Raw genomic sequence first — 15402 nt, 5'->3', positions numbered from 1 at the left:
CTCCATGGAGATGCCTCTTATGGCTTGAGAATGCCCCACCTCTTGGATGTTTCCCTATCCTACTCAAGGTGCTTTGCATCACTTTGAATCCTTTTCAAGCATTGACATACATCCATATCACCAGGCAACAAATATAACATCTAAAAAGAACTACCTCTTAATACAGTGTGTAATGCTTCCTCGAAAAGGAACTGAAATTCTCAATACTTTGTTTGGTTTTGCCTCCAAAAGTCATTTTCAATTGGAAACTCTTTAATACCTTGTTTGGCAGTGACGCCAGGAAAGTCTTTTTGCAACAATTGAATGATTACCTGCTTGAAAATAAGCCAGCCTCCCAACAGTGCTATTGTTGTGAAGGGACTCCAATCGAATGCGTGGCGTTTGGTGCAAGAGTGGAAATTTGCTAAGGAAACATTCTAAGAGTGAGTTGGAGGGAGACAACGTTTCACATTCCTTCACATATACTTTTGTGAAACTCTTGCTAAATAGCACAGCTTATGAAATGAGCATGCAAGTTTCACCCTTATCGCCTACACTTTATTAATAATAAAGGCATGAGTATACTGACAATAACAACCTGCAGAGCTTTGGAATAATAGAACAAAGCCCAACAAAGAGATATATGAAAGAAAAGCATCTTCAGATGGTGTCTGATGAATAGAAACATATAAATTACAAGGTGAATCATGATATCAAATGTTTACATGGAAATTGTTCCATCGGTACTCAACCATCTGACCACATATCTAGTAAAAGTAGAATAACAAAATTGAGCTAAAGAATACAAACACATCAACATAGATCTACGATGGGACTTCTCAAAACGAGAAAAGACAAGAGTATATTATACAAGGTTGTTCTTTCCATGGACAAACCCTAATATGTGAGCCCCTGCTGTAAAGTCCAACATTTCTCTGGCACAGAAAAACTATAGGCCGATAGAAAAAATCACCAGCAAATAAACTCATAACGGCTCTGGATTGATGGGGCCTACCAGATGGTTTTATTTGAAACCTTTCCAGTAGGCCACAAATATTCCCGTAGGAAGAACCTGATAAGGAACTTTCTTCCACAAGTGCCAAAATCTTGCTTAAACCTGGAAATTTCCAGCCGGTGTTGAAGCCTTACTGAAACATGAAATCACAAGACCTCTGATGCCTTGCCATAGTACCTATTAATAAATGGGCTCTGCCCAAAGAGAAGATACATGTGAATTGCTGTACAGGTTAGTGGTTTGCCAAATTCATTCTAATACAATTACTCCAAAAGGCCAATCAAAACATCATTTGAAATGCAAAATAAACTCACAAACCTTAAACTCAGATATGTCTGGTGCCCCTGGGCTAGAAACAGGATAGAACTTGTAAAAACGTATTTTCTCATAAAGAGCTTTCGTTTCTGCGCTCATCTCTTCAATCCTTTTTCTTCGTTCTTCCTTTGCCTGCCAAAGGCAAGAATTAAGTCTAATTTCCTTACTACCCACTGTACAACTGGACAAATTTTCTACCAAACCAGTACAAACCTGCCGCTGCTGTTTCTTCTCTGCAGCTACTGTCTGCTTCACAAAATCCTATTTCCCAGAAGAACAGAAAAGCAATCAAATCATCCTGGAAAACTAAAATCACAGCATTGATCACATGAATATGTTTGTGCACACCTTGAATTTCTCCCTCTCTTCAGCAGGGAGGCTTTCCTCGTTTATTAGATTGTCTGCAACCTCCTGAGGTCAAAATGTCCACAGATCAGGCTCCTTATCTAGTGCAGAGATATTCTTTGCAAAGTTGCTCTGAAAGAGAGCAAAAGCTCAAAAAGATAGCTGAGCAAATTTTATTGGAAGTGAAAGCCTTCCTAATTGCAGGCATTAGAGAAATGATCAGTTCACTTACATCGACATCATCGAAAGCCCAATCAAAGTCGGTAATTAACTGCCGCAGTAAATGTATAGATTAACCACTAATTTTGTGGGTGCAAAATAAACACTGTAGTCCATAACAATTAAATAGAAAGAATTACAAAGCCTACCGGTGGGCTATCTCCCTCAAGAGGATACATGATTGATACAACAGTGTCTGGCTCCTTCTCTTCTTCTTCAAATGGATTATTGAAGTCTGAAAGACATTGGCATCTAAAGACATCAGTAACACAACTTCCCCACATAGAAAAGGCATCAATTATGCACTCTAGAACACAACTACTGTCTAATAAATCATGACAAAGCTAAACCGAAAAATTTCATGATTTCTAGGAGTTCATCAGCAACTTGCATAGTCATCTACAAAGTCCCACAAGAACTAATCAGGATATTACATCCATACAGTGACTGGACTTTTTGAAGGGCAAACATACTCGGTGTGCTTTGTCCCCAGCTGCAAAGTTGCATGATACAAAGAGCATCTCTGACAACGTCATTTGCAGGTTGCACCTAAATTTTATGCAAGCTCGTTTTGGGTATGAACACACCTAATTATTGGATCCCCTAAGCATGACCATTCTAGCTCCTCTGACAATGGCAATCTTACCTTGAGAGTCCAAAGGCTCACCCCAAAGAAGTCAAGGCATCGAATAAAGAGTGCTCATCAATTGCCCAAGGACCTACCACTGGGTGGGTGGGGGTGTTCTTGATCCAACATCACAAAGTGGAAAAGCTATCCCAACCACTCATGGGTGTCAATGATAAAAGTATTAAGGGTATGTGTGGGGTGCTGCCATAGACAGTTCCTTTGGAGACTGCCATGTGAGTTGGCACGAATATGATGGATCTAAGTCGACCACTCTTTGACTAAAAAGGAATAAATATACACAAATGCATGTTTACAAGAACAGAATGTCAATGCATGGGATATTGCAAAGGGCAATGCAAAATGTAATGCTCAAGAAAAACCTATGCAACGGTCCCACTTGACCATGCCCTCACATGGGAATTGTTCACTTTCCCATGCGCCCTTTTACAATCATGATCATCAAGATGCAAACATATAATGATACAATAAAAAATGTTACTGAAGCATAAGGTGACCAAAATCCTATAAGCACCAAGAGAAGCAACCACCTCCTCTCACCACCAAACAATGGAAGGAAAAGCTAGAGAGAAACTCCTCCCCATCAAGCTCAAGAATTAGGATCGATTGATTGACCGACTTGGTAAAAATGTTTACAAAAAATATTTAATGAAGGCACAAACTCTAAGCGAATGGTATCTAGCTCAATTCTACCTTTTGTAAAATGAAGACGCACTCCAACGTGCTTTGTCTTCGTATTGATGACAAGTTTACCACAACATGTGCTAGCTCAATTCTATCTTTTGCGAAATGAAGATGCACTCCAACATGCTTTGTCTTCAAACTAATGATGAGTTTACCACAACACGTGCAATGGCACTCTGGTTGTCATAGAAGATCATTGTTAAGTTGTCATGCAAGCTCCACCAGCCAGCTTCTCAAGTAGATAGCCTTTGTGGTGCTATCATTGAGAGCCCCATACTCAACCTCATCAATGGATACAACCACCATCTCCTACTTACGACTAAACCATACAATGAAAGCCATGCCCAAGGAGAAAATGCAACTACCATGGAAACATAACGTATCAAAATCTCTTGCCCAATTAGAGTTATTGTATCCCTACAAAATCAAACCTTTATTATAGTACAAGCCATTAGAGTAAGTACACTTAGCATATCTCAACAAACTCAAGCAAACAATCCAATGTAACATTTTCGATGCATTGAAATATCAACTAAGCAATGAAATTAAGAATGCAAGGGTTGTCCTAGTGTGTACCAACCAAAGAAGCTTTCCTGCCACAACTCGATATGTGTGCTCATCGAAGGGCTGTTCATGAGTATCCTTAAAAAGCTTTACATTATGATCAAGAGATGTGACCACAAGCGGTGTGTGATCCATGCAATACCAATCCACTCATCAAAACAATTGAGCCAAAGAATCGAGGTCCATTTATGATCCAACACACTAGTCAAGCATACCCTTTGAAGTTAAGAATGGTGCCAATTCTGTTGGCTGACTGATCACATTGCAATTGTAAGCAGAGGTCTTATTTTGTTTCTCTTAGGGCTGTGTGCCTTTAGACTTTAGATGAGATACTTATCATCAATATGACTAGCCTTTTCATAGTGTTGGCACTAGCTATTTTTATTGGATATATTTTCTCATCCAAATATTAATTGAGACTGGGTGATCCCTTTGGCTCGTTGCTGCAGTTTTAATATTGGTCTTGGTTTTGGTCTTAAGCCTTCTTGCCTTTTCCTTGTTTCCCCTTGAGTAGTAGTAACAAGGGCCCTTTGATAGGTGAAAGAAAACTTGTTTTATAAAAATTGTCGATCAACCGAGTATAACTCAGTAGCTAACACTCAAACTCATAACAAGAAGGCATAGATAGCTATGAGATTACTTCTTGAACAAAGTTGAAATATTTCTTTGGAAGTGTTACAACACAATAAAAAAGTTATTTATATTTTTTATTACTTTGTATATTTAATTATTTACTGATTTTGTTTCTTTTGTAACTACTAGATATCTAGAAAAGTGCGCTAGAGTTGACTCTTAATGAGTAGTCATATATTATGATGAACCCACGTAATAAATTAGAAAAAAAATAATTCCATTCATGTCTTATTGGGATGTAAAGGTCCTTTATTCACCTCTGTGTATCGCACACGTGTATTATTATGTTGTACATGTGAATGCGCCCTTACATGCCTAAGTATAAATACATTTTATTCTTTGTGTACCAACACATTGTTGGTACACCCAAATCACGTCATACTCTCTCTCTCTGTCACTCACTCAGCTGCACACTTCTACTGCAAATCTTCACGCTTCTGTTAGCACCACTCACAAAAATCGGTATCAGAACACAAGTTGTGCACGTTTCCCAAGATCAAACCAGATGTTGACACAGTATTGCTCGACAAGTCATGCATGACTTGACGGGACCAACAACATGGCTGCCAATTGACAGGCTACAATCGTAGGAAAAAGTCATGTGCAAAAGACTAGAGCAAGCGTTGTGTAGAAGACCAACCGGCAACCAATGGCAAGTCGACAAGGGGACCAAGCGACAAGAAATGCGGGCTGCAAGCACACACGAGGACTAGCATGGAGACCGTTGCATGGCGAAAGGGTGCAGCAAGGCACTAGTGCGTGGCGACGGGATCCAACGTGACACCAACAAGGGCTGCACGGATGCGACATGACGAGGCAGGGTCAACGCCCCCTCCCTTTTTTAAAATCTGAAATTCCATCTCATTTCACTTATTCCCTTCCGGGCATCCACACGCATAAGCACAGATCATAAATCTATGCAAATTTGCTTCACGAAATTTGGGGCTTTTCCCAGATTTGATGCGGTTTATGCTTGATAATGACATTTGTGTCAAAAATTGCTGACATTGTGCATGTTGGCCTCAATTAAATTGGTGATTTTGCCAAATTTGTTGAAATTTTTCTCATCCGAGTAAAAAATTTTGACATTGGACCTGGAAAAATTGGGACTTTTCATGTATTGATGAATTTTTACTCAGTTAGGTCAGATTGGCTGACATTTATGCACAGTTGGACCTGGAAATTTGGGATTTTGTGCAGATTTTGGTAAATTTCTGCAATATTTGCCCACGTGGTGGCTGGTTTATGTAAAAACAGTAAAGGTTTATTGCTGCTTGGGCAAGAACAGCAGTGTATTTGCTGGTTTAGCTTGTGCTCCTACAATTCAGTGCATTAACACTTGTGTTTGTGATAAAAATGGCTGCAACTTCTTCCAGTTCTGATATTAAGAGTTTGATGGAAATCAAACGGTTTCATGGTCAGGGATTTGACCTTCGAAAAGACCGTACGGAGGGCATATTGTTCTTAAAGGATTGTGAGGATGCTTTGCAAGAACATAAACCCGCACAAATGTCTGATGCAAATTGGACCAAAGTCAACAAAAAGGATGTGGCTTAAATAAAGATGGATCACTGATGACATTTTGACAGACATTAAGGGCTTAGATACTGGTCATGCAATATGGGAGAAGTTGAAAACTACCTATGAGATCACCACACCCATTAATCAAGTGCATTTAATGCGCAAGTTGGTGAATATGCGACTGGATGAGTCCAAGTCTGCAACTAAGCACTTGAGTTCATTTACTAGTATATTAAATCAACTCAAGGATGCTAATTTGGATTTTGATGATAAGTTGAGGGTGATCTTTCTGATCATGACACTACTTTCTTGGGAGACCTTGGTGGTTTCTGTCAATAAAAACCCCAATCTCTCATATGATGGTGTGAGAGGTTTAATCCTGAATGAAGAAATTAGACGTAAGTCTAGTGAAGAAGGCAACAACTCAGCTTACAATGTTAGAAGCAAAGCTGAAAAGAAAAATGCAAATGCTGAACAGAGAAGCAAAAGCAAGAGCAAAGGAAGGGAAAAGAGTGATATTACTTGCTATCAATGTGGTCCGAAGGGCCACAAGAAGCCTGATTGGAGGTACTACGAGAAGAAACAAGAGAGAAAGAAGAATGCAAGAGACAAAAAGAAGAAAGAGGATAAGATAGATGTATCTGAGGCAACCAAAGGCAAGGAAAAGACCAATGTGGCCTCCAGTGTAGTCATAGAGACGCTCTCGAATGCAAAGGCTGATGTACTATGTGCACTAGATTATGATGCCCTTGTATGTCACATGCACCATATGCAAATTACCAAGGCTGATGTGATTGATGCACTTTTGTGAGTTGATGATGGTGTCACTCAAACTTGGATTGTAGACTCTGATGCCTCTTTCCATGTAACTCCTTGCTTGGAGTGTTTTGCTATGTTCAATGCAAGCAATTATGGAAAAGTATATCTTGGAAAAAAAAAACCATGCTTACAACATTTATAGAATAGGCACTATACGCTTGTCCTTGGATAATGGGCAAGAGCTTGTGTTGAAAGATGTTAGATATGTGCTGGACATCAAGAAGAGTTTACTATTTGTTGGTCAACTTGACTTGTATGGCTACAGTACACTGTTTGGTGGTGGTTTGTGGAAATTGAAAAAGGGTTCCATGTTGATTGCAAAAGAAACCCAGAAGGGCACTTTGTAATGTCTGCACTATAAAGCTTTGAATGGCAAGTTTCTTGCAGTTGCATAAATTGACTATCATTTCAAGTTGTGGCACAAGAGATTAGGCCATATGAGCCAAAAAGGACTTGATGTCCTTACCTCTTTGAAGAGGGTTGATGAAAAAGGCTCTAAACTTGATTTTGTAATGACTATTAGTTTGGAAAGCAAATGAAAATTTCATTTTACTCTAGTGTCTCCCATAAGTGCAATATCTTGGACTTAGTGCATTCTGATGTATGTAGTATGCTCGTGAAATCGTTGGGTGGTGCTGCATATTTTGTCTCTTTTATTGATAATTGTTCCAAGAAAATTTGAGTTTATCTATTGAAAAAGAAATGTGAAGTGTTTGTTGTTTTTAAAACATGCATTTGTGACCACTCAAACAAGTAGAACGCTGAAATGCTTGAGAACTGATAATGGGGGTGAGTTCACATCTACTGAGTTTAAGTCTTTTTGTGACTTGCATGGAATCAAGAGGGAGCTTACAGCTCCTTACAACCCTTCTTTAAATGGGATGGCTGAAAGATACAATAAGACTTTATGTAAAGAGTGCGGTGCATGCTGTCCACTACTAATCTCCCTCATGAATTTTGGGGAGAGGTACTTAAAACCGTGGTTCACATTTGCAACCGCTCTCCAAACAAATCCTTAAATAATGGCATTCCTGAGGAGGTTTGGTCTGGCAAATCGACCTCATATGACCATTTACAGATATTCAATTGTCATGCATGTCAGAGATGAGCTGAGTAAACTTGACTTGAAATCCACCAAAGGCATTTTCATAGGCTATGGTGATGAGGGTGAATTTGGCTATAGAGTGTGGTTACCATAGTCCAAGAAAATTGTTCGCAATCATAATGTTGTGTTTAATGAGGCAAAGTTGCTGAAAAGTACTTTAGCCTCTGATGAAGACATGAAAAATGTCAAATTTTAGAATTTGCAATCACCTATTTCTTCAAATGATGAGCCTCGTGATACTGTACCATAGGCTGAAACTGATGGTCAGTTGGTTATTTTTGAGCTAGATGATGATGGACAACAAATAGAAGCATAAGGAGGTCATGGATGACAAGATAAACTTGCTGATTTTGAAAATGCAAGTGTTGGAAATGAAAATGAAGGTGCTGTACAACATGGACAGCATGCTGAAAATGGCTGACATCAGCCAATAAATGCTGAAAATAACATACCTCCTCATGTAAACCCGATTCCCAAGAGTGTAGATCATTGGGTATGCAGGTCTACACGCTTAAGAAGGCAGCTATCAAGTGTATTCCTCGATATCTAAAGGGTACACAAAGAAAGTGTATTTGCTATTGGCATGGTGCACTTAGTCTACAAGGTTATTGTGATGCAAACATGGCAGGTGACTTGGACACTCGCAAGTCCACTAGCAAGTATGTCTTTACAGTTGCTGGTGGGGCCGTTTCTTGGTGCTCTAGGTTGTAAAACATCGTAGCACTGAGAACTGCTGAAGCCAAATACATATCAGCTACTAAAGCTTCTAAGGAAGCTATATGCCTAAGCACACTTACAAAGGATCTCGGCTTGTCTATGAGTACTCCAATGTTGGGATGTGATAGCCAGAATGCTATGTACCTTGCTAAGAATGCCATGTATCATTCATGCACAAAGCATATAGATGTGCGATATCACTTTATCAAACAGATTTTGGAAGATGGTCTAATCACATTGACCAAGATTAAAACACAGGACAATCCTACAGATGTTCTCACTAAAAGTCTAAGCAAGGCTCAACATGAGCATTGCATACAACTAGTGGGAAGGTTAAAGGTTTACTTCGAACCTTTAAGTCAGAGGTTGTTGGGATGTGAAGGTCCTTTATTCACCTCCATGTATCGTACACATGTATTATTATGTTGTACATGTGAATGCACCCCTACGTGCCTTAAGTATAAATACATTTTATTATTTGTGTACCAACACATTGTTGGTACACCCAAATCAGATCGTACTCTCTCTGTCACTCTCACTCACCTGTACACTTCTACTACAAATCTTCATACTTCCGTTAGCACCACTCACAACATGTCTCAATTGAGCCTATGACTAAAACTCAAGCATACCAAGGTCAAGCTCACATACAAAAAAATATAAATTCCTAGAACTGTAGGCTAGATCCACCAAAATATAGAATTAACTTTAGCAAGATAGCATAAATTGTACAATATGCATGTGTAAGCTAAAAGCTAAAAATACATATATTTTTGCATAAAAAAGTCATTTGAATATTCCAACATTGTTTTTGTGATTTACTCAAAGAAAGGTCACAAGCTCTGATTATCATATTCAAGGATGTTCTCTACTCTTTGATGTAAAAGATCAATGCTAGAACCAACTATTCTAACAAAAAAAAAGCAAAGCTAGCAAGAAATCTGTTGCAAGTATTTACAATTCAATTCTTAGCATATCAAAAGACACAAAAAAAAAACTATCTTTGACTCCAAAATAAGCTAGGGTGACACTTACGAACAAGACTCGTTTTAATGCATTTCTAGGTTTTATGCTTGAATCTCACTCTCAACGCCAACACTTTGACTTTGCACCTGAGCGTTAAACACAAGCTTTAGGCATTGTGCTTAGCCTTTACGTAGGTGTCAAACAAAGGTAACAAGGCAACATATATAGGGTTATGTCAATTGTCTTGTGTCCCATCCAAGGCTTCTATATACGCTCAACTCTAGCCTTGATTGTTGCATCGCATTATCTTGCATCCTTCGAGAGAGGGAGACTAAAGACTCTCATCATTATATTGATACCCTACTAGTATTGTATTACACATCTCATGCTTCATCCTATGGATTCCATTGCCTACTCATTCTAATCTAAGTTTATTGGATTCATGTATCTCTCTTTTTATCAATATTCATGTTGTCTCTTTCTCACACTTCCAATCATCCACATTCTCACATGTTTTCAAATGACGGAAGATCAAGTGTGCAAACAAGCATTGTAACAAACTTTCATATTGCAAACGCCCAGGTGTTTCTCCCTCCACCTGAGCCTTGCAGCCTACATAATACAACTATTCTCTTTCATTCTCAAAGCTCTCTTGCAAGCTATACTCTTTTCTAGCAAAGTGCCTTCTTGTGAGCAAGGGTGGTGGATTGACTGCGGAAAATCACCGTACCAACTGTGGGTGACAAACGAAAAGTTGGGCAAAGCACTTCACGCACTCCTACAATATTCGTTTGCTAGTTTTGTGTAATGCAACTTGACAGTTTTTAGTTTTGAACATTCATGTTTTACACTGTTGGAGCATTCTAATCGTACGTTTCAATTACCTATCTCCCCTTCCCTTGGTGACTTGGCCTACTATTGGGCAATGAGCTTTGAGTATTGAGCAATATATTACATGCATGTGAAGTATTAAAACTTTGCATTTTGAGTTTGCCTTCGAAGAGAGAAAGGACTACTTAATTTAGGTTGTCTTTGTGCCTATCAAACCCAAAAAATGACAACCAACATTTAAGCCCAACTTCATCAAGCATTTTCCTTGAAATTGTCATGCAAAGTTTACATGTATTCTTATATTGTTTCTCTCACAAATAGACGGATTTCTTGTGACAAAACTATAAAATTTCTCTTTCTTTGTGAAAAGTTATCCAAAAAGTATGCAAGGCTCAAGAACTTAAAAAGGATAGGATCTCAATCTATTGTACTATAATAACCCATTTAGGTAAAATCTAAATCAAAATAACAACATAAATTGCTATGACAAGAGTTGTAAAACTTCCCAATGAAACCCTCATGTAAAGAGAAAAAGGTTAGCTGCTGTTTTGACTCCATACACGCTATCAGCTTATATTCCATGGCTGAAACTTGCAATTTTTACAACAAAAAAGTGAAAAATGGCTATCTCCAACTTGGGTTGCTCAAGTAAAGAAAAAGATACTCCAGACAACCAAAATTAACTTTCTTAATTGAGTAAACAATTGCTCCATCAAAATCCAAATTTGATAAAGTGCTAATTGATAAATGGCTGATTGGTCATAAGTAAGCTACTCATTGGACCAAACTTAAGCACCATGCCTTCTTTATAACTTAAATGAGCTATTTATTATTGGGTAAGATCTTCAAAGGCTCTCATTAATTCTAAGGTTCAAACTTTCGATCTAATAAAAGTTTCAAGGTAGTCATGAAACGTCTCACCATTGAAACATTATGTTTTCGAATGAAATGTATCACCCTTGGATAGGTCCTAAGGAAAGCACCACAAGAAACAGTATAACAAATTTAAAATAGACATATTCAAAAAGGATTTCAAAGAAATAGTTTTTTTTCTTAAGAGTGACATGGATATGCGGATTGTTGCAAATTGAAATGTTACATTAGTAAAACATGTTGTGCCTTTCACACCAAGTGATACATGGTCCATAGTCACCATTGCAATGGTCAAAACTTTTCACTACCATTGCAATGGTCACAATGCCAGAAGCTAGAGGTATCAAAATTAAAGTTCACTTTAATTAAAAATACTAGAGAAGTTTAATTAAAAAGTCAAGTTCATTTCCCATTCCAATGACAAAAGCTTCATTTGAAGTAAAAGATTTCATCAACCATACAAGCTTCACTCTCCATGGATATCTTCAACCCTCAAGTTTGAGCCAACAAATTCCATTAAATCCTTTCTTCTCCAAGTGACAACGATCCAAGACCAACTTCTTAGCATACAAATACAAGCTACTCTTCTTAAAGCAAATATTGTGAAGCTAGTGCTTTGCAAGCATTCATAGAAATTTAATGGTTCTACCAAAGACTTGAGGATGAGAACTCAATAACTCAAATCAGTTTCCTACACATGCAATCTATGTTGTTGAAGCATGAGTCTTTCCTAAGGCTAGAGAGAAGATTGTCGTCTATAGTCGATACTCCACATGTTTGAGCTTTTGCAATTGCAAAGCGGGATGGCTAGAAGAAAAACCTAAAGTGCTTCTTGGAGAAAGGGATATCTCCCAAATGATTGCAAGAAGCTAGCAACTTTTCAAAAAAAGGTAAAGAAGGGCAAGAAGAGCAAGGATGACTCAAGCTCTTAATCATCCTTGGACTCTAACTTCCATTCCAATTGCATGGCTAAGCCTATGATGATTGAGAAGCTTGTTTTCTAGCCTTAAAGCTCCCCCACTAGTTCTCGGGCCAAAGATGGATTTGAGAAGGTGGTAGTGAGACTTCTTGATCTCACCAATTTCTTGATGCAGTTGACCCTGATAGAGGCTTGCCATATACATTAGCTTAGTCTAGCAACTCAAAGTTGTATATTTCATTATTTCAATCACTCATGATCCAAGAGGAGATGCTAATTTAGTATATATCATGGGACTTTAATATTGTATTTGGCCTTTAATTGGGTGCCAAATAGAGATAACTAGGCGACCCCTTTTAGGGTTTCTTCTATTGTCTCATATCACATATCAAGTCTTTTAGAGTTTCTTCAATCATCTTGTATCCTTTCTCTGAGGCTGCTAAATATGCTCCACTCTAATTTCAATTGTTGTATCGCATGATCTCGAATCTAAAAGAGGGTGTTAGTTTAGTACATATCGTAGACTTCAAATACTACATTTGGCCGTTCATTGAGAGCCAAATAAAAGTAACTAGATGGCACATTTTAGGGTTTCATTGATTGTCTTGTGTCACATACAAGGCTTTCACGATCTCTTCAATTGTCTCGTGCACCCATCGCTTACAACGCTGTCGTGCCGCTACGTGCACACAATGTGAAAAACTCTAAAGTGCATCGTCATTCGACTTTCTTATTTATCTAAAGAGTCAATGCCATATTAGTCATTAGTGTCAGTGTCCGTATTGTGGATGGTTCAAAAATACTAGATTTTTTTATAAGTTTAGTCTATTTTTAATATTTTTAATATTATTTCTTGTAAATATCCAAAAGCTATAGACAACTTTTAGAATAGGATGACATGTTTTAAAAAAAACAAATGGCTTTCAACCATTTTTTGGGGATTTTATGCAAAAAGAAGATTTGGCAAAATCCCGCGAAGATCAATCGTAGTTTATAGACAGCAAACAACACTCTAAACTGAAAGAAGAAGGAGTGATTTGGGAGTATTCTAACCAGGTGGCATGGTGTTTTACCTCCCTTTCAAAGCCAGCAGAAGCATCAAATTGGCAATCTAAGCAACAAAGAAGAAGCTATTGTTTGATGCACGTTTTTTATCTACAAGAAATTTATCTTCTTAAGATGCAGAAATAAATTGACATGCTTCACCTCTACGAGTATTCTTCTATATCTTCTATTTCTTCGAACCCCTTCTCTTTCATTAATTGCTCTCCCTAAATCTCCCTTCATCCTACTGTCTCTTACCCCCATGGTAGACTTTCCATCCCAAACGCTTCAACAGTGGTGAACCCGACGTGAAAGTAGACAACAAGTGTGTAAAGATGGGGGATTCTACAAGTTCAAGTGGTGGTGATGCTTTACAACAAATGATTGCTCTGTTGCAACAACAAGAACAACAGCAGTTGTTATAATAGCAGATGCAAACTCAACAAGAAGCAGAAAGAATTGATTCCTTAGCTATGAATGCATTTTAAGGGTCAAAATGTTTAGGCCTTCATCCGATTGTATGAAGAAAAGATGTTTCATAGAGTACCGCAATAAGCATGGAGTCGGTATTTCTCATGTTTGGCTATACATACATTGCATGATCGGATTGATGAGTTACATAGAAGAGATGCTAATTAAACAACTTTTAAGAAAACTTTGAGAGAAGAGTTTTTCTTAGAAGATACAAGATTGGTAACTAAAAAGACATTTACTGATTGGATTGAAAAGCCCAATAAAGAGTTGGCTACTACAACTTTGCTCCATGAATTTAAAAGTCTGTATGCACAGTTGGATACCAATGAGCAACAATCCTTGGAGAGTCAAAAAATTGATTTGTTTCTGAAGGCTACAAATCCTGTATTGCAAGAGAAGCTGACTGATTGTTTAGAAGATGTCTCTTCTGAAAGGGGGCTGAAATCATTGGGCTAATATAACTAAGACATTACACATGTTGGTAAAGAGAGAGTGGATGAAATTAAGACGAGGTACAAGCACCACACTTGCCAATGCTCAGAAGGGGGCTAAAATTGCAACCAAGGCGCCTGTGGCTATGACAAAACAACCGACTATTACCTGTTGGTCCGATTCTTAAAGGTGATATTGTGGATGAATTAATAAAAGACATGCATGATTTGAGACTAACTTTGACAAAAATCTATACAAAGGTCGAAAAGTTTAATATTAAGGTAGAAGAGAAGGATCGGGCAACAACCCAAAGACCGTACAAAGAAAGATACAAGAGAATATACATTTGATGTGACAATCTACAACATGAAAAGCGAGACTGTACAACCAACCGTGAAGCGAAAGCGAAAAGGTTAGTCTTTTGGAAAGATGAAAAAATACATGCAACAAAAACTGGTCTTCCAATAGAGCCAAATTTTAAAAATGGTAACATGCAAAAGAGGTTGAAAGAGATGGCAACAAGGACAATATTTGTTGCCATAGATGCAGCCAGATATGAATTGAGAATTGAAAGGATCAAAAAAGCTCGTAAAGGAGGCATGGTTGAAGCAAAATCTTGAGTTTGAATACAAGCATTAGATTGCATGGAAAAAGGCAAAACAGCAAAGTCTGAATTGGCTGATACAAGTCAGAATATACGGAGGAGAACAAGATGGAGTGCACCAATGGATTCATTTTCAGTCTATGCTTATTTAGCTGAGGTTCATAATCAAGAAGCTCTTGTGGAAGAAAATAAATAAAGAGATGAGGACACTGCTAGTTCTTCCTCTTCAAGCCTATCTAAACGCATAACACAAAGTAAAATGGAGCAACAGAAAGAGACTGAAAAAGCCATACATGAGCATGTTATGGAGAATGCATCTCAAGAGAAGAAACGAGAAGGAAAGAGAAGGGACAAGCAATCCAGTTACAAGTTACAATCGAATCTTAAGACTGCTACAAACCTTAAAAAGGTCTTGGAAGATAGCATACTTGACAATAGAGTGAAATTTGCACTTCGCAAAGTTCTTTGAATCGCGAAGCGTAAATTTCATGATGCAATCATTGATATATTGAAACGAAAAAGACAATTTGATAGTGAAGTTTTGCAAGCATTGATACAAGTTGACAAAGACATAGAGAAACATCTTCAAAGGGAATATGATGATGTATATAATGCTGATTTGAAGCAAGCTGATGTTGAAAATGGATTAAATAAGAGTATAGACAACAAGCTTGTGGCTGAAATTTGTCTCATGGGC

The 15402-nt window shown here is 37.9% G+C and overlaps 1 protein-coding gene across 1 annotated transcript in view; it reads right to left on the bottom strand.

Annotated features, from left to right (window-relative positions):
* Positions 1–623: 623 nt before the first annotated feature.
* Positions 624–15402, bottom strand: part of LOC148012268 (myosin-H heavy protein) — a 53155-nt gene continuing 38376 nt past the window's right edge. The window contains exons 8-13 of the mRNA XM_087669454.1: positions 2023–2108; positions 1887–1925; positions 1658–1720; positions 1523–1570; positions 1313–1441; positions 624–1188 (exon numbers count right to left, since the gene is read on the bottom strand). Coding sequence (XP_087525580.1) covers positions 1141–1188; positions 1313–1441; positions 1523–1570; positions 1658–1720; positions 1887–1925; positions 2023–2108 — 413 coding nt within the window. The 3' untranslated portion in view covers positions 624–1140. The remainder of the gene's footprint in view (positions 1189–1312; positions 1442–1522; positions 1571–1657; positions 1721–1886; positions 1926–2022; positions 2109–15402) is intronic.

Source organism: Lygodium microphyllum, chromosome 27 (assembly GCF_053477565.2).
Source record: "Lygodium microphyllum isolate KBCC chromosome 27, Lygodium_microphyllum_v1.1.10, whole genome shotgun sequence".
Lineage (NCBI taxonomy): Eukaryota > Viridiplantae > Streptophyta > Polypodiopsida > Schizaeales > Lygodiaceae > Lygodium > Lygodium microphyllum.
The sequence above is the reverse complement of the archived record's forward strand: the minus strand, read 5'-3'. Positions and strand labels throughout refer to the sequence as shown.